General features: G+C 42.8%; 2 protein-coding genes across 3 annotated transcripts; both read right to left on the bottom strand.

Annotated features, from left to right (window-relative positions):
* cmlc1 (cardiac myosin light chain-1) lies at positions 1-1,988 on the bottom strand. Its single transcript, XM_077231866.1, has one exon. It carries the CDS (start codon positions 714-716, stop codon positions 126-128), a length of 591 nt encoding a protein of 196 aa, XP_077087981.1. The 5' UTR covers positions 717-1,988; the 3' UTR covers positions 1-125.
* ak5l (adenylate kinase 5, like) lies at positions 1-23,786 on the bottom strand. Of its 2 annotated transcripts, none has more exons than XM_077231862.1 (8): positions 23,561-23,786; positions 5,825-6,011; positions 5,016-5,195; positions 4,618-4,790; positions 3,946-4,059; positions 3,464-3,655; positions 3,208-3,294; positions 1-3,118 (listed from the first exon to the last, which is right to left on the bottom strand). In XM_077231862.1, the coding sequence occupies exons 1-8, from the start codon at positions 23,618-23,620 to the stop codon at positions 3,098-3,100; spliced, it is 1,014 nt and encodes a 337-aa protein (XP_077087977.1). In that variant the 5' UTR covers positions 23,621-23,786; the 3' UTR covers positions 1-3,097. The 2 variants fall into 2 exon arrangements, with proteins under 2 accessions (XP_077087977.1, XP_077087978.1); XM_077231863.1 differs by having other exon boundaries at positions 5,016-5,193; positions 5,829-6,011; positions 23,561-23,745.
* Between the last annotated feature and the right edge of the window lie 1,597 nt (positions 23,787-25,383).

Below are 25,383 nucleotides of genomic sequence, written 5' to 3'. Positions count from 1 at the left end.
AAAATTTGGATGGTTTTTATTTGATGCTTTCCAAGACATACAGACAAAGACATATTTTCTTTCCAGTGTTTTGACAGTTGCCATTTAGAGTTCCAATTTCATTCAGCAATGTTTGCAGCTTCAGCTCACCCAGAAAGGATGTGCTTGATGAAGGACGTGTAGTTAATGCAGCCGTTGGCGTCTTCTTGTCCGGCCATTAGACGGTCCACCTCATCTTCTGTCATTTTCTCCCCAAGTGTTGCCAAGACATGACGGAGCTCAGCACCCATCACTGTTCCATTGCCTTCTTTGTCAAAGACTCTCAGACCCTCAACAAAGTCCTCAAATGTCCCCTGGTCTTTGGCCCTTGAGATATGCTGCAGCATGGGCAGAAACGTCTCAAAGTCCAGGTATTTGTTGTTCATATCTTCAGCCTTGGGCTTCCCCAGCACGGTCAGCACGTCAGCATTGGTAGGGTTGTGACCCAGGGCCCTCATCACGTCTCCACACTGGGAATACCTTATTTTCATTTCGCCCGTTGGCGTCTCATCAAAAAGAGTAAAGGCATCCCTGAACTCTTCGATCTGGTCAGCGGTAAATTCCAGTGGGAGACTCTTCAGGTCCAGCTCGGGCTCTTTGGGTGTCTCTGGAACCGGGGCAGGAGCTGGGGCCTCTTCTTTCTTCGGCTCTGGTTTTTTAGGCTCTGGTTTCTTGGGTTCAACTTTTTTCGGTGCCATAATGTTGATGCTGAGAGTGGAGATGGGAAAAGCTGGGAAATGTGTTGTAAGAGCCCCTGTTAGGCTTTTATACTGACATGTCAGAGAGTGTGATAAGGCTTATCAGAACTGGAATAGTGGCAGACTATATAAGGAAATGAACTGGGTTAGGGTTAGTGTTACTCATACAATGTTGAAATGCTTTTGTCCAGTAGATAAGACCAGACCAGACCAACCAACCCTGTACCCCAGTAAAATTAAAAACAAATTCCTTAAATGTTCTTAAATAGAACAGGAAAATTATGTTAGCTTACACAGGAACAGACTTTAAAGTAATTGTTCACCTAAAAAATAATATTGTTAATTCACATATGATAGCTTTATGTGAGGAACAGACCAAGATGTAAGTCATTGTTCACTGATAATGTTCACTTTCAGGTTGTTGACCACTGCATGTGACTGGATTGAGTTGAACTTGAGAACTGGATACGTTTGATTCGTGAAAAAACGAATCACTCTGTTAAGTTTTGATAAAGCGATAGTTCACCCAAAAATGAAAATTCGGTCATCATTTACTTTATTTGGAAGAGTACGGGTAACCAAACAGTTTATAGTCCCCATTGATTTCCATAGTATGGAAAAATAAATAAATAAACAAACAAACAAACTACGGAAGTTATTGGGATCCATCAACTGTTTGGTTACCGACATTCTTTAAAATATCTTATTTTGTGTTCAGCAGAAGAAATAAATTAATTCAGGTTTTGGTACAACTTGATGGAGAGTAAATTATAACAGAATTTTAAATATTGGGGTAAAATATCCCTTTATTTAGATCAACCAAAAAGATTAGTCTAAAAATATTTTTCATATGTCAAGTTTTCAGGAATTACCAACTTAAAAGCTATCCAACCTATTAAATGATAACAGATTTTTCATTTGTGGGTGAACTAACTAATCAAACAGTTTTTGTCTGATCATTGACATCAATTGTATGGAATAAAAGCAGTGTGACATCTCTCAAAATATCTTCTATTATGTTCCACAGAAGAAAGAAAGTGCAAAAAACAAAAATTCAAAAACAAACAAATAAAAACACTATTTTAAAGGAGCATAAGGTTTTAGTGTTCAGTGATATAATTCTGTTCTGGCTATGTAACATGAAGAACAACATTCAGAACAAAGTGCATTTATGTCATATGATGCAGAAAAGTTGTACATTTCAAACCTGAAGCATATATTTGAGAATGGAGGAGTTTCAAACTCATGCCACTAAGAGCTGCAAGAAATTTGCCAGACAGGTGATAAGCTTGAATCTATTCTGAGAGCCAGCACATACCATCACTCCGTCACAGTGATGCTGTTTATAACACAGTATTTTAAGCACACTAAAGATACAATTTTCTTTTTATGGTAAATGTTATTAAGTCTAGTTTAAAGCTCACATTTTTCCAAGCATTTTTTAAAATAAACATTTATTTATTTATTTATCAATTTTACAAAACTTAAAAATTCATAATATCAATTTGTTGAAATGGAATAAGAAAGTATTTTGTAAATGGCTATGACATAACTTTCCAAGCAGTGAGGATAATGAACAAATGATTTTTTAAACAATAAAAGTCTGCCATCTAGTGGCTTAAATGTTATTTAGTTTTTTTTAGCCAGAATCTCCATGTACAAAGCAAAGTGAGTGTAAAGATTGTATTACTATTAAATGATACTTAACTTTACCACTTGTTATTCCACTGTGAATCATCTTTCAATAAGCGTTTCTATTCTCCTCGGTATTTAAAGTAACAGCGTTTTGGCACTTGGTCAAGGTCTGTCAACAAGGGCAGAAAGTCTGTATTCACTGAGGTCCAACTGTGAGAATGTGGCACAGCTGGATTGAACATCTATTAATGAGAACACAGCCTGAGGACACGTCTGTTGCATCTCTATTATTTGTCTCTGGTCAGTGCGTTCATACTGTGGTGTAAGATGAAACCATGCCCTCAGAACAGCAGAAACACTGTATTAATCAGTTATCATTTAACCCATCTTAATGCTTGTTGTAGGAATAGGTTATTTGTTTGAAAACAGTTGATGTTGTTGCATTTGACATTGATATTGTATTTTACTTTGGTGCATTTTTTAACAACTCAAATTATTTCTGGCTTGACCTCTAAATATACATTAATAAAATCAGGTCAAAACAACAAAAGTCTCTGCTTTAAAGTCATTACTGCAAAAGATGTACAGAGAAAATTCACAGTGAAATACAAATAGAGGCAACAAAATAAGTGTCCCTTTTCACTGATCCTGACCCTCAAGTTTATTGATGAAAATAGTGGAAAATTTTGAAATTACATTTAGGATTTAATAGGAGCAACTGTGGGTTTGGATGTGTAGAAGTCCCTCTAAAGATCCTCAGTACTGCTCTGCAGGAAGAAAATAACTTTTATGAAGCAAAAACAAAATTTTAAAACACAAATTGTAGAAAATAGTGTAACTATTATTCAAAACCTACTGCATTCGTGTCACTAGGGAACAACCTTTCCTCTACAATGGCACAAATATCTGTGAAAATATAGTCTTCTTCTCGATCCGCATCGACCTGACCAAGCAGAGTGAGACAGAATTGTGTTTCACAGCCTTAAACTGGAGATTATTAATATTATTATTTTTATTATTAAAAAAACACCTGTAATCAAGAACAGCTTGTGCTTTCAAAACCAGTTGAATTCAACAGTTAACATAAAAATAAGAAAAGAACAACACTTTACCTTTACAATAAGTCCTCTCTCCTGGTAGTACTTGGCTATGAGTGTGATATTGTGTTTGAAAGTATCTAGTCTCTTCTCAATTGCACGAGTATTGTCGTCAGGACGGCCCTGCTGGGACGCTCTTTTCTCTAAACGCTGCCGGAGTTGCTGATTAGAGCAGGCAAGCAAGATCACCAAGTCTGGAGAGCCGATCTGAGGAACCGTGAGTGTCATTTACTGTAGATCAGATATTGCCATAACATACTAAGACATGTATTATGCAGGTTATATAGTGTATACATCCTGGAGGCCACTGTCCTGCAGAGTTTAGCTCCAACCCCATTAAAACACACCTGAACGAGCAAATCAAGGTCTTATTAGGCATGCTAGAAATTTCCAGGCAGGTGTATTGAGGCAAGCAGGAGATAAACTCTGCAGGACAGTGGCCCTCCAAGAGCAGTTTTGGACCATCTTGGTATAGACCATCTGAAGGAATATCTGACCTGCTCCTCAAAGGTAAACGTCTGTGAGATCTCTCTGGGAAATCCATCCACAATGAATCCTTTAGCATCCTGCTTCTTGATAAACTGTTGTTTCAGCTCTTCAATCGTCGTCTCCTAAAGGATATCATGTCAGAACAAGACGCATGAGGTGACCTTCTTCATTTAATATTGTAAGTAAACTACTCAAAAGTTTGAGACATTTATTTAATCAGTAAAACAGTAATATTGTGAAATATAATTACATGTTTTCTATTTCAATTTATTTTATAATGAAATTTATTCCTGTGATGGCAAAGCAAAATTTTCAGCAGCAAACACTCCAGTCACATGATCCTTCAGAAATCATTCTAATATGCTGATTTGGAGCTTCAGAAATAAAACATTTATTACTAATATTCATGTTGAAAACAGCTGTGCTGCAAACATTTTTTTTCTTTTCGGGATTATCTGATGGATAAAATCTTCAAAGACATTTATTTGAAATAGAAATCTTTTGTAATATTCTAAATGCCTTTACTGTCACTATTATTTTTACACATTATTTTTTAAAATCTTACTCATCCCAGTCTTTTGAACGGTAGTTTATGTAAATATCAACATCGACAATCAAAGAAGATGTGAATACCCCATAGCTGCAAAAATTCATATTGTTTGGTGGTCAGATTTCCAAACCTGAGGTGCCAGTTCTCCATTTGCAATGATCTGAGCAATCAGCTCCCATTTCCTGTCACTGGGGGCATGATGCAGCAACTGGTTCCTTAAAATTTCCCCTACGGACACATGCTCGAAATCATAGCGATGTGCAATTTTAGCTGTCTGAGTGCCCTTCCCACTGCCGGGTCCACCTGGAAAATATTATAGCAAATTCCACTTTACATCACAGAAACAGCACAATGGAAATGTTAATTTCAAATTAATTCATGTCAAGGTCTACTGAATTTTATTTCATCCAGCTCAAAGAGTTGGAATTTAGAATGAGAGGAATTTAGAATGAGATGAATTCAGAATGACTGGATGACTGAAACAGACTGAAAATAAGAAATGACCTGCTGGCAGTGATGATCACTCACCTATGATGAATATGATGTGCGGTCGTGGTTTAGATGGGTCAAAGACATCATACTCCTGTATGAGCCCTGAGGACTCAGTCATATCTGAGTCACTTTCTATGGAGAACTGGGCTTGGATTGGTGGCAGCCTGTCATATCGACGGTAAGGCCCGGGACCAGGACCAGGACCAGGACCACTGTCTGTGGAATGAAACAGATTACATTAATCAGTTCTATATGACCTCAGATTCATTCTTAAGGCCAATTAACACCCCACCAACAAACACAGACAGACGGCAGCACACACTTTATCAGGTTTTGTCAGATCAGTGTGTTACCCCTGTCGGAGTCTGTCGCCGATTCAAACACTGCGTTTGTCGGGTCTTGGAATGTCTCAGAAATGATGTACTGCAAAGACTTTCGCAGTAGATCGACGTCTGTTGGTACAGTGTGAATTGGCCTTTAATTCACTTATTTTATAAGAATCCACAAAATACTGTGTTTTTAGACGTTCATTATTGAGATATTCGGTACTTTTAACACTTGAACCATCTTTAACCTTCCTTCATTTTCACAGCTGTCGTTTCAGATTCAAATCCCCGAATAATGGTTACTTAACTGCTGTTTTTTAAAAAAAAATCTAGATAATGTGGTTATTTTTGTGATTAAAAGAGAGAGGCTAACAACAAAAAATAATGCATTAATAAGCATAACAATTTCAATTTGCTAAAAAAGTAAATGAAACTAAAATGCAAGTGTCATTTTAAAGTATACCCATCATGTATATCCATTATGTACACAACTAACTGTTTTATTTCTAGCTAAATTACCGAGTTTGCAGGGGGCTTTCTTCCCCTGTGCTGGGGTGATTGGTGGTAGAGGTTTTCGATCAGGTGTAATGAAAGTGTCCCAGGCCACACATTCAGGACCACCGAGGTCTCGTGTTTTCTGCAGGCAACTCTCCAAGAATGCCAAAGGGTCCTCAGGCCTGTGGTACATCAGCCCTGTTAACATGCTCTGTGAGATACACACACAGAGTTCATATCATTTTGTTATATGAAATGCTTAATTGACATGAGTGTTTCACAAATATGAATCTGTATTTCTTGTAAAGTGTACAATTCCAGTACATCTATTTGTGTAAATTACTTCTTTTATCATGTAAAACTCAGCTAAACGATTTCTGGATGTATAGACAGAGGGGGAAAAATAATAACAATCTAGGTGGGAATAAATAATAATTGCAAATTGTTGTTCTATTCATCCCACACGTGTTAGCAGTTCGTACTCTGGACTATTCAGAAGGACAGGAAATGGAAAACCTGAGTTCTAAATAATCAGCTGTTTGCTTCTTTTGATGCAAATAAAACTGCTTGCGAATTTACATCTCAATCCTCACGGGTATCAAACGGCTAAAGACACATTCAACTGCTGAATAAAGGAACAGTGTCTAAACAGAAACGAAACAAAAGGCTGAATTTGCTAAAGGTATCCGTTTAATAATAGACCAGCATTTTTAAGGACTAATGCAGTATCCATACGGATAAAGAGCATTAAAAACAAACTAAGCTTCACTGTAAAAAGTAGCAACCTGCAATTGTCACCTTCTTAATTTATAAACTTTTAATTTTATTGCTGTAACCTAATGTATTTTGGTTGACTCAATGACGTTAAATAATATTTCTGATAAAATAATTTAAAATGAAACCTAAAGCATACTGTATCATAATTGATATGCAAATGTCTAAAATCTATAAATTATCAACATAATCAAAATTTGCAGAAAAAAACTGTTGTACACAATTTACCACTGTACATGCCTTATGTCATCTGATAGATTTATACGTTATTGATTTTTATGATGTAATATTTCAAGACAAACACTTACTGGACTAAAAGCAACTCAGGTTTACTTGATTATTTATACATCGTTTTTTTATTTACAAAAAATATATCAGGCTATTGAGGAATGTTTATTTGTTAATTAATAATTAAAGAGCTTTTATATTACGCATTATACCTTAATTTCATCATTTAAATATCAACATACTTAGACATATTATTGGGAGATATAGAGTGATAACTGATATTTACTGATTTATATGCATGTCAAGTTAGTAGTCTTAATTTTTGGCCATATACAGTTTTTTGCCCCCCTGCCAAACTTATAATTAGGTGTATTTTTACATTAAACCTCTGTATTTCTGGATACAAATATAGCAAACTTTTGATTACATCAAACCTGTACGTAGTCTGTTTTTAAAGAGTACAAAGCTGCACTGCTCTTTGGGATGAAACTTTCAGGCCTCCTCAACAGTTCATCCAAATATTTAGAATTGTCAATTTGTAAAATGTGCACGTCTTTGTATTGTGGAAAGATCTTGATGTGAGGTGACAGTTTTAACCAATAAACCATCATGCTGGTGAGAAGTACATTTTAAGTTTACATTGTCCCATTTCATGAATGCTATAACGACCTAACCACTGCAGTCAACAGCTTGAAGTATCTACTGTTAAATAAAAGTCAGTAGACTGATGTTGTAACTTGTATGCAATTATGCCAGTGTTTGCAAATAAGTGTTACTGTGTGGACAGAGGATTAACCAGCAGGTTGTGTGACACTGCAATACAGTGAAGGGCCATATACAGAAAATGCCACAGTTGTGTGCACAGCTGGCATTTAGGCATAAGAGTGCGGTCTGAATGAAAGGTCAGGGATTTGTTAAAATGCAAAAGGGTCATTACTGGTCATGTGAATGTAACTGTAAGTCACAAGTATAGCCAAACCTGCACACACACACACACACACACACACACACACACACACACACACACACACACACACACACACACACACACACACACACACACACACACACACACACACATAGAACCTAGAGTGAGAGGTCAGGGAAACAAGTGACAAAAATATGTTTTTTACAATTTTTTTCGATTGCTAAACGACAGTGAGCACAACTGGAGCTACATGTGCAAAACTCTAACTACAGTCTCCACAGCAGCAGTTCATGTGGACCAAACTCTAGTTCGTTTTTCATTGCTTGAACACAGTTTTGAAAACTCTACACACTTATCCCATGACTTTAACCACAACCTGCACAACACTGTGGATTTACAGCACTTTGTTCAAATGCTAACGCACTGCTGTCAAAACTGTGAACCACACATTCAAAATAGAATAGATTTCAGCCTTGTGCCTTTCAAACACTGCTGATTGCAGTTTCAGCTGAAAGGCTAAGCAGGTCTTGTTTGTTACAGTATTTGTTCGAATTACAGTATGTACTTTTAGTTTCTACCTTTTTTTTCTCATTACTGTAATTCCGTAAATTACAGTACTACAGACTATTGAAGCAAACTGCTGATTTTCATTTACCTTAAAGAATTATGTTCTAAATAAATCATGTGAAAGAATGTCACTCTTTTCTTTGAAGAAAATATGACTTTGTATCTCACTGAAGTGACTGAAAAGTCACTGAAATTGTTCAAACTGTAAATATGAAAACTTTGTATTTTATGTATTGGTGTTTGATGCTAGTGTTTTTACTATCAGTGTGTTCTGAGTGACAGTGTGTGTTATCTCAGTGAGGGTTGTGCATAGTGTTTGGCTGCACTGAGCCTGTTTTGAGCCATGTGTTAAGAGTTGTGTTGCTTGGAATGAGTTTTGCAGGTGATGTGAACTGTTTAGCTCAGGTGACTGTTGGTAGTGCAGACTGTAGTTAGAGTTGTGCACATGTAGCGCCAGTTGTGCTCACTGTCGTTTAGCAATCGAAAAAAACTGTAATGTGTTTTTAAAAGTCGTGTAGTGATGAGAGGTCACGGATATGTTGGGGAATAGAATTCCAGAGAGTTGGGGCAGCGGTACAAAATGCCCTTCCACCAAACGATGACAGTTTGTGCCGTGGGATCGTCAACAAACCGGTATCGGAAGATCTAAGTGTGCGGACAGGGGAGAAGGTATGGATGAGATCAGAAATATAGTTGGGGGCAAGACCATGAAGAGCATTGATTGTAATAAGGAGTATCTTGTATTGAATGCGAAAACGAGCGGGTAGCCAATGTAGGCTGCATAAAATCGGAGTAATGTGGGAAGATATTGGATTTTATTTAATGATGAATTGGGTAAGCCATAGAAAAGAGAATTGCAATAGTCAAGCCGCGAGGTGATGAAAGTGTGAACTAGAGTCTCAGCATCAATGATATTAAGAAATGAATGTAAGCGTGCAATATTACGAGGTTGGAAGCAGGCAGACTTAGTGAGATGTGAGGAAGGAAGGAAAGAGAGGAATCAAAGATTATACCCAGGTTTTTGACAGTGGTGGAAGGTTGAACCAAGACTCCAGCAATAATGACATTGTCAACACAGACACGGGATGTAGTTTTAGGTGAACCAATGAGAAGTAAATCTGTTTTATCTTTATTAAGTTTGAGAAAATTCCTGGTCATCCATGCATTCATTTCATCAATACAAGCTGATATGGAAAGCATAACTTGTAACTTGTAAGCATATCTGAAAACACCATTTGACCAATTCATTAAATGTAACAGCCTTCAAATAAAAATAAAAATATGCATTTGAAATCTTTCAAATAATATATATATTTTTTTTTGTATAGATGCAACGCTATTTGCTGTCTCTCCGTGTTGCTTTGAGCGTGATTGGTTAATCTGAACGTTATCCAGGAATCTGGCCAATGACAACTGTTTGTGCCTTTTTTCGGTCAAGTTTAAATACGTATGTTGGAGTGGGCATGTGCTTCTGCTCGGTATCTGCAGTATTGAGATTACTTCAGTCGGTCCCCTTTATTTTTAAACCCCAGATGCACCAAGGATCCAGCCATTTGGAGGAGTATTGCTCTTTATCTGCTGTTGCAGAATCATGGACCTTTTGTTGTATGTTTTGATTTGACTTATTATTAAACTTATAGCACAATTTCTAAAACTATTGATACTTATAGCAAAACCATTCACTGAGTTTGCAAAACTAAAAGCACAAACACTGCTTTGCACTCAGTTTGCAATTTTGTAACACATTTTGCAAAACTGTAGGTACAATCCAATGCACAGCACTATTTTTGCGGAACTGTAAACACAACTCACTGTTTTACACTCAATTTCCAAATGATCAACACACTCCTAGCAAAACTATACAGATGTATGGCTATTATTTACACTATTTTGCCAACTGTCTGGCACACTGTCAAATGTGAAAACGTCTCAGGTTACGTATGTAACCCTGGTTCCCTGATAGGTTAACGAGACGCTGCGTTGAGACGTGGTGGGAACGCTCTGCGTGATTGCGTCGTGAAGCACGTGTATAATCAGTCCAATGGAAGAGTGAGACGTCATAGGCGGGTGACGTCATAGACCAGGAAGCTATAAAACACCCCTGAAAACAGGGCATGCAGGAAGTATGGCAGGAGAATGCAGCGTAGGTGAAGGCTGTCCGGCCGACTCAGCTACCCCCTTGCTCATTACCTGTCTCGATGCAGGGCAACCTTTCTTGGTTGAACCGAAGCAGACAAATAACTGCTCTGATCAACTCCACAGGGCAGCTCTGTGAATGTAGGCATCTAAAGCCCTAACGGGACATAACAGATTGAGACTTTCCTGATCTTGGGTATTGAAAGGTGGAGGGCAAAAAGCCTGCAGCACAATGGGGCCCGCCACATTAGTCGGAACCTTAGGAATGTAACCCGGCCTAGGGTGTAAAAATGCTTTCACCATACCAGGTGCAAATTCCAAACATGAAGGAGCCACCGACAGGGCTTGCAGATCTCCAATTCTCTTGATAGAAGAAATAGCGAGAAGAAAAGAGTTTTTACTGTAAGCAGCTTCTCTGAAACCTCTTTAATTAAAGGCTCGAAGGGAGCCAGGGCCAGACCCTCAAGTACAATGGCCAAATCCCAAGCCGGTGCTCTAGAGTGCAGTGCAGGCCTCAGCCTCAATGTACCACGGAGGAAACGAATAATAAAAGGGACTCTCCCAAGAGAAGAAGCCCCCAGAGGGGAGCGATAAGCAGATATAGCCGCTACGTACACCTTTAAGGTGGAGGGAGATAATCCAGCTGAGAAACGGTCTTGTAGGAAATCGAGAACTGTACCAACCGGGCAGTTAACAGGATTTAAAAAACGTTCTCCACACCATGTAGAGAACAGTTTCCATTTCAATGAATATAGTTTCCTCGTGGAAGGAGCTCTGGATTGAAGGATGGTCTCAACGACCTCAGTCGAGAGACCGGATTCTAAGAGCTGGGCCCCCTCAGAGGCCAAGCCCACAGTTTCCACAACTCCGGGCGAGGGTGAAATATCGTGCCCCCTGCTTGAGATAACAAGTCCCTTCTGACAGGAATCTCCATAGGTCCGAGAACCACACTCGGGTCGGCCAGTGCGGGGCTACTAATAATAGATGAGCCCCTTCTTGGCGAACCCTCTCCAGAACTCCCGGAAGCAATGATATCGGGGGGAATGCGTACAGGTTCAGCCTCGGCCACACCTGCACCATAGCGTCCAGTCCGAGAGGAGCTGTATATGTGAGGGAGAACCAAAGCGGACAATGAGTTGTATCGTAAGATGCGAAAAGATCGACCTGAGCTTGACCATAGTTCTCCCATAGGAGCTCCACCACCTCGGGGTGAAGTCTCCACTCCCCGGGCGTCAGCCCCTGCCTTGACAGGATATCTGCTCCCAAATTCGCCCCCCAGCCTGTGAGGGAAGCATCCGTCGATAGCGTTACGTGTCGACAAGAAGCCCCCAATACTGGGCCCTGGGCCCTGCCCTGGAGTATCAGAGGAGCCAGCGCTGCATCCACGCATTTCGTAAAGGTGCGGGTTGATAAACCTAGGCCGAATGGAAGGACCCGATATTGGTATGCTTCGCCCCCGAAAGCAAACCTCAGGAACTTCCTGTGATGAGGATGAATGGATACATGAAAGTAAGCGTCCTTCAAGTCTATTGTGACAAATCAGTCCTCGGACTGAATATGTGATACAATCTGTTTGAGTGTAAGCATCTTGAACTTGAGTTTCTGAACTCTGCTGTTTAACTGACGCAGATCTAGAATAGGACGCAACCCCCCATCCTTCTTGGGAATGATGAAGTAACGGCTGTAAAACCCTGACTCTATGCTGGGAGGAGAAACCCTTTCTATAGCCCCCTTTCGCAGAAGCGTCAGTACTTCTAGCTCCATGACCCGAGCCTGCTCTGGGTCCACCACTGTGGGAAGGACCCCTTGAAATCTGGGCGGACGAGAACCGAACTGAATTCTGTAACCCTTTTCTATTAAATGCAGGACCCACTGAGAAATATTTGGCAGTAGTTTCCACGCTGCCAGAAATTCTACTAAGGGGACCAGTCTCTCGAGACTGGCCTCGGGATTCAGTTGTACGGACACTTCGGTGCCCTGAAGCGGCGAACCGGCAGGGAACAACCGATGTGGCAGCGCTGCGACTCTCCTAAGAGAATCGCCCCCCAGAGGGTGCCGAGGGTTCTCGAAATCGTCCCTCCCCTAAGGGGACCACCCTCAGAAGCCTGACACCCTGGGCGTCAGGACTTCTTCTTGGCCCAAGCCTTCTTAGAGATGACAGTCCTCAGATCTTGCCTACCCCTAGCTGGCCTGGACTGCGACCGCCACCCAGGTTCCACAGATTGTGGAGGAGCCCGATGGCGACGCTCTGTTTTTGATGCACTCTGTGCTGTGTGGAGCTTGTACTCGGACGAGACTGCTCGGATTTAATAATCACTTTCCGCCCAGCAGTCTCGGGGACATCGAAACGTCGAGGAAGAAACCTCTGGAACGCAGCAGATTATTTTTTCGATTCTTGAAATCTATCCACGACACAATTGATAGCGTCGCCGAACAAACTTGAAGGTTACAGTGGTGCGTCCAGAAGAACAGACCTATCTTTATCTTTTATATCAGACAGATTTAACCAAAGATGCCGCTCCGTGGCCACCAGGGCTGCCATAGAACGGCCCACTGATTTGGCCGTCTCCTTGGTGGCCCGGAGAGACAGGTCTGTTGCGCGACGCAATTCTCGAATTGCGTCAGCGCTGACTTCCTCACGTTCATCGATATCCTTCAGCAGATCAGCCTGGTATGCCTGCAGTATAGACATAGTGTGCAGACATGACGCAGCCTGACCTGCTGCCGAATAAGCTTTACCCACCAGCGAAGATGTAGATTTCAATGGCTTGGTGGGTAACGTTGGGGCTTTTAATGATGGCGATGACTCGGGAGAGAGATAGCTCTTCAGCCCGAGGCACCGTCAAATAACCATAATCAGATGCACCCAAAACATTACTGTAGTTGGAAGTTTGTGGGTTAAACACTCTGAACGACGCCGGTTTATTCCACGATCTCGAAACCTCATTGTGGAGATCGGGAAAAAACGGGAGCGACGTGGAGGCTGTGTTTTAGATGGTAGAAATCTTTCATCTAATAAACTTTTCTTAGTAACACTCTGAGAATCATCGGCTGGCCATTCAATATTTAATCTAGCTACAGCACGAGATAAAACCTCCATAAGCTCCTCATCATTACCGGGGGTATGAGCTGGCGAAGACTCAAAATCCCCCATATCAATACTGATGACATCCAGATCCTCAGAACTGGATAGGCTCAGCAATGGTGCCCCGACCTGGGAAGGAGAAGCCGCAGCGCGGGCTCTTTCCTGGGCAGAGGCACCGGACCCAGCAGGTAAGGGTTGAGAAAGGGCTGGGCCTATCTCAAGCCCCGTTACTAGATCCATATGTGAACCCCAAGATGAAAGCCTTCGCTGAGCCTCGAACCGAACCGTCCTCCTCAAAGAACGCCCGGCGAGAGCGGAGCGTCCTCACGGACAGCTTCTCGCAATGCTCACAGTCAGCTCCCTCGAGAACTGACTGGGCATGCTCCACTCCCAAACAAGCAACACAAAGCTGATGTGTTTCCCCACCTGTGATGAAACGAGGGCAGGGGACAACACAACGCTTGAATTCTTGTGTCGCCATAATATATATATATATATATATATATATATATATATATATATATATATATATATATAGATAGATAGATAGATAGATAGATAGATATAATGTGCTTGTGACAGACAACAGTAAATAGACAAGGACAGTATACAGAGAACGCTTGCTGAAGGCAACAGAAGCTGTCGCGGTCTGTTTTCAGGGGTGTTTTATAGCTTCCTGGTCTATGACGTCACCCGCCTATCACGTCTCGCTCTTCCATTGGACTGATTATACACGTGCTTCACGATGCAATCACACAGAGCGTTCCCACCGCGTCTCAACGCAGCTCGAGTTCCCTTGAAAGGGAACTGTTTTAGATAATTAGTTCACTTTGCAATCAGCCTAAGCACTATAAATAAGCCACAGGTAAGCTGTCTGTGTGGAGTACAATGAGGGAGCAGGAAGAGTGAGAAGACTGAGAAATAGAGGAGGCCGAGGAAGAGGACGTGGAGGTGAAGAAGTAGGAGGAAGAGGAGGAGGAAGAGGATGCGGAGGTGAAGAAGCGAGAGGGAGAGGATGACAAGGAGGTGAAGATGGAGGAAGACGACAAGGAGGAGCAAGAGGAGGACAAGGAAGGGTAAGAAGAGTAAGAAATAGAATTACTGATGACATCAGAGCTACAATAGTGGACCACGTAATCAACCATGGAATGACCCTGAGGGAAGCTGGCAAACGGGTTCAGCCTAACTTGAGACGCTACACTGTAGCAAGCATCATTAGGACATTTCGAAATGAGAATCGGTTAGTACAGTCACTTTGCACTTTGCACACAAGTTTTGTAGCACTACCATACTCTAATGAGAAACACAACAATACCATACATGTTAAATGCTGAAATTGTTACTTTACAGAATTGCTACAGTAGATGTCCAGATGCTGGGGGCAGAAGAAAAATATTCACTGCAGAACAAGAGACCCATATAGTCAATATGGTGATTGCAAATAATTCCATAAGCCTACGAGAAATACAGCAGCGCATAATTGAGGATGACACCACCTTCCAAAACATACACAATGTGAGCATTTCTGTATTATGTCGTGCACTTGCCCCCAACAGAATCCGAATGAAACAAATCTACAGAGTCTCTTTTGAAAGAAACAGTGAACGTGTAAAACAACTGCGATATGACTATGTGCAGGTAAGCTATAGTATCATTGGTACTGAATCTGGAAGTGCATACTGTAGTGCTGTTCATGGGCCTGCTGTGCTGCATTTGTTTTGTCTTGTCCAGAGAGTGATGGAGCTAGAGGCAGATGCCATGGGTCATGAGCAGCTTTTTGTGGATGATGCAGGTTTTAACCTCACTAAAACAAGGAGACGTGGCAGGAACATTATTGGACACCGTGCCATAATCAATGTCCCAGGACAACGTGGTGGTAACAGAACTATGTGTGCAGCTATAAGTCAAAATGGTGTTGTTCACCATCATGCAACCCTAGGCCCATATAACACTGCACACATTATTACATTCCTTGACACCTTACATGACATGCTCACTAATGTTCAGAGACCAGAGCAGACCAGATACGACATCATATGGGACAATGTTAGTTTCCATGGGGCTGCTTTGGTCCGCAACTGGTTTACAGATCACCCACTCTTCACTGTACTCAACCTCCCCCATACTCTCCATTCTTGAATCCAATTGAAGAGTTCTTCTCTGCCTGGCGCTGGAAGGTCTATGACCATCCTCCCCATCAACGCATAGCCCTTTTACAGGCAATGGAGGAGGCATGGGGATATTTACCAGGCATCATGTCAGGCCTGGATACGGCATTCCAGAAGATATTTTCCCCGGTGCCTTGGACTAGAGGACATTGCATGTGATGTGGCCGGAATTTTGTGGCCGGACCCAGAGAGACGACACGATGTAGAAATTACTATTTTGTCTTTTGACTAGGAAAAAAACACTTGTGTTTGTTTTGATGTGTGTAAATAAACACCAGTACTTGAAGTTTGGATGCGTGTATGTTTACAGAACTATGCCAAAAGTATGACCTCAAACTGACATAGCCTACCTTGTGCACAGAGAAAGCAAAAGCCAGATGTGTTTTTTATTCATACCATCAGTGTGTAGTTGGCGCATTGTGTGCTTATTAATGTGATGGCTTGTGTTAACTATTTGATACGAAAATACAATTTTCACGAAGGTTTGAAGAGTCAAGCAAGGTTTATTAGGTTTTGTAAGAGAACTACAATGTTTTGCTTATTTGGTGAAGGGGTTTCTTATTTGTGTGTAGAGTTTTGCAAAAATAGCCAATAGTTACAGAAAATGTGCTTAAGCCATCAAAAAAACTGAAAAAGACAATGTAATATTTACCACATATATTATCAAGAGCTATATGGAGCCCACAGGGATCAGCAGAATATTGTGGAAAACAATATAAAACTGATTTGGCAAATACAAAGCTAACAGCAAACAGCATCATGTGTTTCTTTCTCCACCTGTTTCAAAGATAAAATCATGACCTCATCATGATAGCAACCCTAACTGATAAGAAAATGGAGAAATGCCATTTTTAGTTCCCTTTCAAGGGAACTCGAGCTGCGTTGAGACGCGGTGGGAACGCTCTGCGTGATTGCGTCGTGAAGCACGTGTATAATCAGTCCAATGGAAGAGCGAGACGTCATAGGCGGTGACGTCATAGACCAGGAAGCTATAAAGCACACCAGAAAACAGACCGCGACAGCTTCTGTTGCCTTCAGCAAGCGATCTGTGTATTCTGTCCTTGTCATATTTATTGTTGTCTGTCAAGTTGCAATATATATATATATTATGGCAAAAGAGAGCAAGCAGCTTTTGTGTTGTTCCCTGCCCACGTTATATCACGGGTGGGGACACACACATCAGCTTTTTGTTACTATTTGGGAGTGGAGCATGCCACAGTCAGTTCTCGAGGGGGCTGACTGTGAGCATTGCGAGAAACTGTCCGTGAGGACGCTCCGCTCCCGCCGGGCGTTCTTCGAGGAGGACGGTTCGGTTCGCGCTCCCCGCTGTTGCCTATGCACGGCGGCGACTCGCATTTTGGGGTTCGCAAACGGATCTGACAGCGGGGGTTGGGACGGGCTCCGCCCTATCTCAGCTTTCACCTGCCAGATCCAGTGCTGGCGATTTCCAGTTCCGAGGAATTGGTATCGTTAGTGTTTTGTTTAGAAAAAGAGAACAAAACAAATAAAGATATTAAGAAAAGGCAGATGTTTGAGTTTTCAATAAATGAATAAATAAGTCAGCTCATAACTCTGTTGAATAAAGAGGAGCTTTAAAAGGAGGTTTATCTAGTGCTGTTGCTAGTTAAATATTTTCTGGCCAGCTGAACTTTATGAGAGTGAAAATAAGGAGTTTATTAGATGAAATAAATCTAAAAACAGAAAAACTCTGTATCTCAGCCTCCTCGTCGGGGACTGCCGTTTTTCCCTATCTCCACACCACACTGAGGTGTCAAGATCGTGGAATAAGTCGGTTTCTATTTTATGTGTTTAATGCCCTACGTCTAACTATAGTAATGCTATGGGTATTAAGTATCATGGTATGACAGTGCCTCGGGTTAAAGAGACGCTTGCTAGCTTTCTCTCTCCCGAGTCGGCGTCATAATTTTTAACCCCGACGTTACCCACCAGCCATCTAAATAAAAATTTTTATTAGGCAACGCTGGTGGGTAAATTATAAAGACATGGATGAATGTGAGGTTGTCAGCACTGACGCTATTCGAGAATTGCGTCGTGCAAAAACAGATAAACTATACTGGGGAGGGACGGTTTCGAGAAATCGTTTCTCCTCTGCGTCCTCTGGGTGGCGACTCTCTGAGGAGGGTCGCACACGGCCAGTTCGGTTGTTTTCCTGCTGGTGGCCACGGACTGATATATATATATATATATATATATATATACGTTTTTCTGATTTAAAAGTAAAGAAAAATAAGATAAAATTATATCTGTTCTTCTGGATGCTCCGCTTTCAAAAAACTAAGAATAAACCGTTCAGCGGCGTTCCAGAGGTTTCTTCCTCACCAATCTATGTTCCTGAGACTGCTGGGCGGAGCAGTCTCAGTCTACTAAGCTCCTTGCAGCACAGCGAGCATCGCCATTTGGGCTCCTCCACAATCAAAGGGGACTTGGGTGGCGGTAGCAGTCTAGCCAGTTAGAGAAATGTAAGATCTGAGGACTATTTTATCTCTAAAAAAGCTTGGACAATAGGAAGCCCTGATGCCGAGGCTATCAGGCTTCTAAAGGGTGGTCCCCTCCGGGGTAGGGATGGTTTTTGAGAAAATCGTTTCTCCTCGGCACCCTCTGGGGTGCGACTCTCTGAGGAGGGTCGCAGCGCTGCCAGTTCGGTTTTCCTGCCGGTTTGCCGTTCAGGACACCAAGGTGTCAGTGTCCCCAAACGATCCTCCGAGGGGGGTCGTAGAGCAGTCAGTTCGGTTTCCCTGCCGGTTCGCCGTTTCAGGGTGCCGAGGTGCCTGCTTTTTCCAATGATCCTCCGAGGAGGGTCATTGGAACTAACTTATTTAAAGGGAGGCAAGATCTGAGGACTGTCATCTCTAATAAAGCTTCTGAGGGCTCCTCCGGGGCAGGGACGGTTTTGAGAAATCGTTTCTCCTCGGCGCCCTCTGGGGTGCGACTCTCGCATGAGGAGGGTCGCAGCGCTGCCAGTTCGGTTGTTCCCTGCCGGTTCGCCGTTCAGGGCACCGAGGTGTCAGCGTCCCCATACGATCCTCCGAGGAGGGTCGTAGAACGGTCAGTTCGGTTGTTCCCTGCCGGTTCGCCGCTTCAGGGCACCGTACTGACTGTTCAACCAAATCCAGAGGCCAGTCTTGAGAGACTGGTTCCCCTAGTAGAATTTCTGGCAGCGTGGAAACTACTGCCACATATTTCTCGGTGGGTCCTGCACACTATAGAAAAGGGTTCAGAATTCGGTTCTTGTCCGCCCAGATTTCTAGGGGTCCTCCCCACTGTGGTGGACCCCGAGCAGGCTTTGGTTATGGAGCAGGAAGTACTGACACTTCTGCAAAAGGAGCTGTAGAAGGGGTTCCTCCTCCCGGCAGACAGTCAGGGTTTTACTGCCATTACTTCATTGTTCCGAAAGAGGATGAGGGGTTGCGTCCTACTCTAGACCTGCGTCAATTAAACAGCATATTATGCTTACGCTAAATATGATTGTGTCACAGATTCAGTCCGAGGACTGGTTTGTCACAATAGACTTAAAGGACGCTTACTTATCTATCCATCCTCATCACAGGAGGTTCCTGAGGTTTGCTTTCAGGGGCGAAGCATACCAGTATCGGGTTCTTCCATTCGGCCTAGGTTATCACCCCACACCTTTTACAATATGCGTGGATGCAGCTCTGGCTCCTCTGAGATTCCAGGGCATTCGCGTATTAAATTATATCGACGATTGGTTGATTTTTAGCTCAGTCCGAGCTTTTGGCAGTTCAACATCGAGATGTCGTTCTGTCCCACATAAGGAGGTTGGGGTTGCGGCTCAACACCAAAAAGAGTGTACTCCTCCCAGCTCAGAGGACCACTTTCTAGGTGTATTATGGGATTCGACAACAATGCAAGCACGTCTGTCTCCTTCACGTATTTCTGCGATTCTCACAGCCGTAAAGAATGTAAAACTAGGTCAGTCACTCACTGCAAACAGTCTCTGAGACTGTTGGGGCTCATGGTAGTTGCGTCTAACGTAGTTACTTTTGGCCTTCTGTACATGAGACCCCTGCAGTGGTGGCTCGGGACCAAGGGGTTTTCTCCGAGGGGAAATCCGTTTTCGCATGATCAAGGTCACGCGGCTATGCCTTCGTGCCTCGGTCATGTGGAAGAAGCCTTGGTTTCTCGCCCAGGGCCCAGTGCTGGGTGCTTCTTGTCGACGCGTCACGCTATCGACGGATGCTTCCCTCACAGGATGGGGGGCGGTCATGAGTGGCCGCTCGGTGAACGGTCTTTGGCTGGGGCTCATGGCAGTTGCGTCCAACGTAGTTACTTTTGGCCTTCTGTACATGAGACCCCTGCAGTGGTGGCTCGGGACCAAGGGGTTTTCTCCGAGGGGAAATCCGTTTTCGCATGATCAAGGTCACGCGGCTATGCCTTCGTGCCTCGGTCATGTGGAAGAACCTTGGTTCCTCGCCCAGGCCCAGTGTTGGGGGCTTCTTGTCGACGCATAATGCTATCGACGGATGTTTCCCTCACAAGTCGGGGGAAATCATGAGTGGTTGGTCGGCGAAGGGTCCGGACAACACACTGATGGTCTCGTATATCAGAGCAGATATCCTGTTGAGGCAGGGGCTGTGGCCCGGGGAATGGAGACTTCACCCCGAGGTGGTGGAGCTTCTTAGGGAGAACTTCGGTCAAACTACAAGTCGACCTTTGGCATCGCTTGTACAATGCATTGCCCTTGTGTTTCTCCCTCACGCATCCAGCTCCGCTTGGACTGGATGTAATGTAATAGGTGTGGTTGCCACTACACCTATACGCTTTTCCCGATATCTTTGCTCCTGGGAGCTCTGGAGTTGTGGATACTGTGGGCTCGGCCTCTGAGGGGGCCCAGCTCATAGATTCAGGTTTCTCGACCGAGGTCGTGGAGACCATACTCCAGTCTAGAGCTCCCTCCACGAGAAGACTAATATGCTGTTCTCTGCCTGGTGCAGAGAACGCCTTCTGAATCTCGTTTCTGCCCTTTTGGTACAGTACTTGATTTCTGTAATAATGTTTCTTTGCTGGGCTATCTCTGAGGAGAGATCCTTAATTTCGTCTTCTCCGTGGTACATGAGGCTGAGGCCTGCACGTACTTGGATTTGCACCTGGTTGGTGGTAGTATTTCTTCACCCCAGATCGGGTTGTATTTCTAGGTCCCTACTAAATGTGCGGGTCATTTGTGCTCCAGGCCTTCTGTCCTCCACCTTTAATACCCCAGATCAGGAAAATCTTAAATCTGTTATGCCCTTTCCGGGCTTTGGATGCTTAGGTCCACAGAGCTGCTCAGTGGCGTTTATCAGAACAATTATTTGTCTGCTTCGGGTAACCTAAGATAGGTTGCCCTGCATCTAAACAGATAATGAGCAAGTGGGTAGTTGAGGCTATCTCACTTGCTTATGAAGCGGCCGGACAGCGTTCACCTGTGGCTGTTCAGGCCCATTCTACTAGGAGTATGGCTGCCTCTAGGCTTTAATTTCGGGTGTTTCCCTTCAGGATATTTGTAATGCGGCAGGCTGGTCCTCACCTCATACATTTGTCAGATTTTATGACCTACACCTCTCCACTCCCGGGGCTAGGTTGCTTGCTTCTAGTGTGCGCAAGGACTTCACACAGAACGGGCATTTGTCTTATGGCGTAGTGGGTATGGGGTTCCCACCGCGTCTCAACGCAGCTCGAGTTCCCTTGAAAGGGAACGTCTCAGGTTACGTATGTAACCCTGGTTCCCTGAGAGGGAACGAGACGCTGCGTTCTCCCGCCATACTTCCTGCATGCCCTGATCGACTTGCTTCAGGCTTTTTCAGAAGCTGTCGCGGTCTGTTTTCTGGTGTGCTTTATAGCTTCCTGGTCTATGACGTCACCGCCTATGACGTCTCGCTCTTCCATTGGACTGATTATACACGTGCTTCACGACGCAATCACGCAGAGCGTTCCCACCGCGTCTCAACGCAGCGTCTCGTTCCCTCTCAGGGAACCAGGGTTACATACGTAACCTGAGACGTTTTTCAGTTGGGGGCTCTGAAGAACTGTTTGGGAATAATTTGTTGATAATGTAAATTTACATCTGAATAGTATAACAGTTTTAGGATAATATGGCGTGATTGAATCAGTGTGTATCAGTTTTGTATTTCAGTTTAAGTTGATAAAGTTCAGTTTAAGTTCAGTTTAATTCAACTTTTATTACATTTTGATTAAAATGTTAATCAGTAGTATTTTAAATGTGAAACACATTTCATTTAAAATTGGTACTGCATTTCTTCAAAAACATAATCATTAAATTTAGTTTTATACAGTATTTGCACTTTTTTATTTATTTTGTCTTCCAAAATAAAACTGTTAATTTACCATCTTGAGCAACACTGTTGAAGTTTAAAGGAAATTTTCACTAAAGGTTTTAGAGGAAAAATCTGTAAAAATAAATAAAAAAGTGTTTTTCTCTAAAACCTTTAATGATCATTTCTGTAAATAATTGTTTTTGCTTTTTTGGATTAAGCTATTTTACTTTAATTTTAAAAATTTTGTTTGGCAGCCACTGCTGGCAGTCATTTGACCTTTTTTTGCAATTTAGTTTTTACAGTGTGTGAGCTCCATATTCTACTGTTATTCATATAATATATCAGGCTCACATTTGTTTTATATTTTTATGTATTTTGTCTAATTCAGTATATTTCGTCTGGTTCGATAAAAATAAGTCTGGTTTTTAAAAAAAAATGTAGGTTTAATTTAGGTTAACGTTTCTTAAGTAAGTATAATAGCAAATGCTGAGACTGATATACAGTAAAAACTATTACAATCAAGTTAAAAAGCAATAAGGGGAAAATATATGTTAGTAATATTATATTGGAAAATAAACTTTCAAAAGAATAATGTCAGTAACTTTGCTTTGATAAGTTTAAATACTAGTTACAATTAAATAATTACCAATTAACTACAATTAAATAATAATATTAAGTTAACTACTTTTCTTCCACCTATCTAAATTCTTGCACTATATGCCATATCTTTATGTGCATTCGATCACAGATGGAGAAGTTTCAGAGATGTATATTCTAGAGGTATGCACATGAACCTGCATGTATGCATTCCCCACTGAGCTGCGTGTTCGGGCACATGCAAGAACAGGACTGTTTCAGTCCTTTGCTCCCCTTTGCTCTCCACTGCCCACATTTGCCAAGTCACAAATAAATATAAAGTATAGCTTGTTGCCTTGGTGACAGCCAAAAAGTGTTGATTTGCTGAAGCTCATGTTTACAACCTTCACTCTTTTCTGCCCTGCCTACAGTATATTGTGTTTCCTTATATGTAGTATCAATTTGGAGATGGAAAGCTTGTCAGAAGTGTGTGCAATAATCCTCCATGGACACAGTATTTTGTATGCAACTACATATCTCCCACACAAGCACTTGTTGATGCTGTCTGAGGAGAATCTTACCTCTTTCTGACAAGCTTGAGACCCTCTGCTTTGCCATTACAGCACCCTACTTGAGGATCACCATAGTGACACTTTCAAGAAGACGATCTAATTTTCCATGTAATTGCGCATGCTAAATAGACACCGAGTTTTTTATTAATTCATGTTATCAGTTCGAATCTGATGTCCATCTTAAGTGAGGCCAGATTCCCAATAGATTCTTGATGTAAAGAGTGTTGTTGACAGTAGAAATAATTACCAGATATATAATTTATCAAATTCTCTTAGGAACTCTGAGAAGAACTGAAAGGTACAGTGTCACCTTGAAAACACAGACATAATCAGATTTCAGACACAAAGATGTTTCCAGATGTGTTATTTGCTATATTAATATAATTAATGCTATATTAATATATACAAGGCTTATTTTCTGGGTGATCCTTACCTCAAAAAGGTGTGGGATCTGTCGTTTGGAGAGGTAATCCTTAGCGTCGTTTGTGTTCATTCTTTCCGATTATCCACAACAGCGTTTGTAAGTCAGTAGATCAGCAGCTGTGTCTTGTCTATCTGCTCATCTGTTGCGTTTAACCCTCAAAGCAGCTGTGCTGTGTTGCACCATCGCATCAGGCTGTTCTCTGCTGCTTTGACGCCGATGACCTCCGGCGATGTGTTTCTATTGAACAGTAGTCACTCACGCTCATGAATGCTGCGCTCAAAGTGAACCTTAGCAACGCTGCGTATTCGCGAGTAATGGTCTAAGTAGCCTATCGAGTAGCCCATCTTTGTAGCTATACCGCAATACAAAAAGGGTTATGCTACAATAAAAAAAATGTTCTCAGTGTGTTTGATGTGACATTTTTTTTAATAAGTTATCTAATTTGATAAAATATAGCCTAACCCAGCACAGTTAGTTTTTTAAAGCTTACTGAATATTTAATCCCCTGTGGTGAAAATCAAGTTTTTAATTGTTTTGGCTGTCTATGTGCTGTTTTTAATATGCTTTAAGAAAAAGCGTGCAAATTCATAAGTGAACACCGCTGATGAGTTTTTTCTCCTTAAAAATGCAGTGAAGAAAAAGACAGTCTCAAAAACCAATCACTTCAACGTACGAGCGGACTTTTCATCATCTTTATTACTATGATGCGAAGCAGGGAGTCTCAATAGAATCCATGTCATCCCGGTATATTTTTCTCTTGATATGAAAAATCGTGTACATTTAGCAATATAGCAGGTGAATTATGATGTAGCCTACTGTCAGAGTCTGGTGTGGTTGAAGAAGACTCAAAGTCCAAAGGCTCCAATTGCAACAATTTACTAATATAATAACAGGCAGGTACAAACAGGTAGATTCAGGCAGGCTGGTAACACACACTAAACACGACTATACAAGACTAACAATCGACCAGGACAGACTGAACAGGAAGGAACTAAATACAAGTACAAATGAACACTAACGAGGTGAAGACAGGTGACACAGATGATGATGACGTGGGACAGGTGGATAATGAGGGAGTGAGTTGAGGTGTGGAGAAAAGAAGGATTCTGGGGAGTGTAGTGAAGACGAAGGCAGGCTGGTGCAGACGAGGACTGTGACATTACTCCCCCCTCCCGCTAGGCGCGACCTGCGCCGTACAAGACAGAACAAGGGGGGACTGGGGGGGGGGGGGTATGGGGGTGGGAGTCCTGGAGTCTGTGACAGGAAGGAGGACTGGGTGAAGCAGGACGGACTCCAGGATGGTCCAGGCGGCCATGGCGGAGCAGACTGGTCAGGGGGCCATGGCGGAATAGGAGACCACCCCTCGGGCGGCCAGGGCGTAGCAGGACGTGCAGGTGGCCAGGGCGGAGCAGGACGTGCAGGCGGCCAGGGCGGAGCAGGACGTGCAGGCGGCCAGGGCGGAGCAGGACGTGCAGTCGGCCAGGGCAGAGCAGGACGTGCAGGCAACCAGGGCAGAGCAGGACGAGCAGACTGCCAGGGCGGAGCAGGACGAGCAGACTGCCAGGGCGGAGCAGGCCCTAGGGGCGCTGAGGACCCTTCGGGTGACCGTGGGTTCTTGGGCAACCACGGCGAGGGCCTACTGCCCCCCCCCCCACCCCCCCACCCCCCAAAAAAATACTTGGGGTGAGTGACACTCTCTGAACAGGGCGGTCTCAGCAGTGAAGAGGACTCTGGACTGGTCAGCGCCAGCGGTGAAAAAGTCTCTGGGCTGGACAGCGCCAGTGGTGAAGGGGTCTCAGGACTGGACGGAACCAGCGGTGAAAAAGTCTCTG

The sequence above is a fragment of the Siphateles boraxobius genome, unplaced genomic scaffold (assembly GCF_051911475.1).
Source record: "Siphateles boraxobius isolate OS27281-9 unplaced genomic scaffold, OSU_SipBor_1 16, whole genome shotgun sequence".
In the NCBI taxonomy this organism is placed as follows: domain Eukaryota; kingdom Metazoa; phylum Chordata; class Actinopteri; order Cypriniformes; family Leuciscidae; genus Siphateles; species Siphateles boraxobius.
Note: the sequence above shows the minus strand (reverse complement) of the source record. Positions and strands in the feature narration are given on the sequence as shown.

Bases quoted from the DNA above. Each gene is read 5' to 3' on its own strand.
- cmlc1 (XM_077231866.1), bottom strand. From the start codon at position 716: ATGGCACCGAAAAAAGTTGAACCCAAGAAACCAGAGCCTAAAAAACCA.
- ak5l (XM_077231862.1), bottom strand. From the start codon at position 23,620: ATGAACACAAACGACGCTAAGGATTACCTCTCCAAACGACAGATCCCA. The intron at 6,012-23,560 runs GTAAGGATCACC...TGTATCTCACAG, and splicing joins AGATCCCACACCTTTTTGAG to AGCATGTTAACAGGGCTGAT. The intron at 3,119-3,207 runs GTAGGTTTTGAA...TTCTTCCTGCAG, and splicing joins TCCCTAGTGACACGAATGCA to AGCAGTACTGAGGATCTTTA.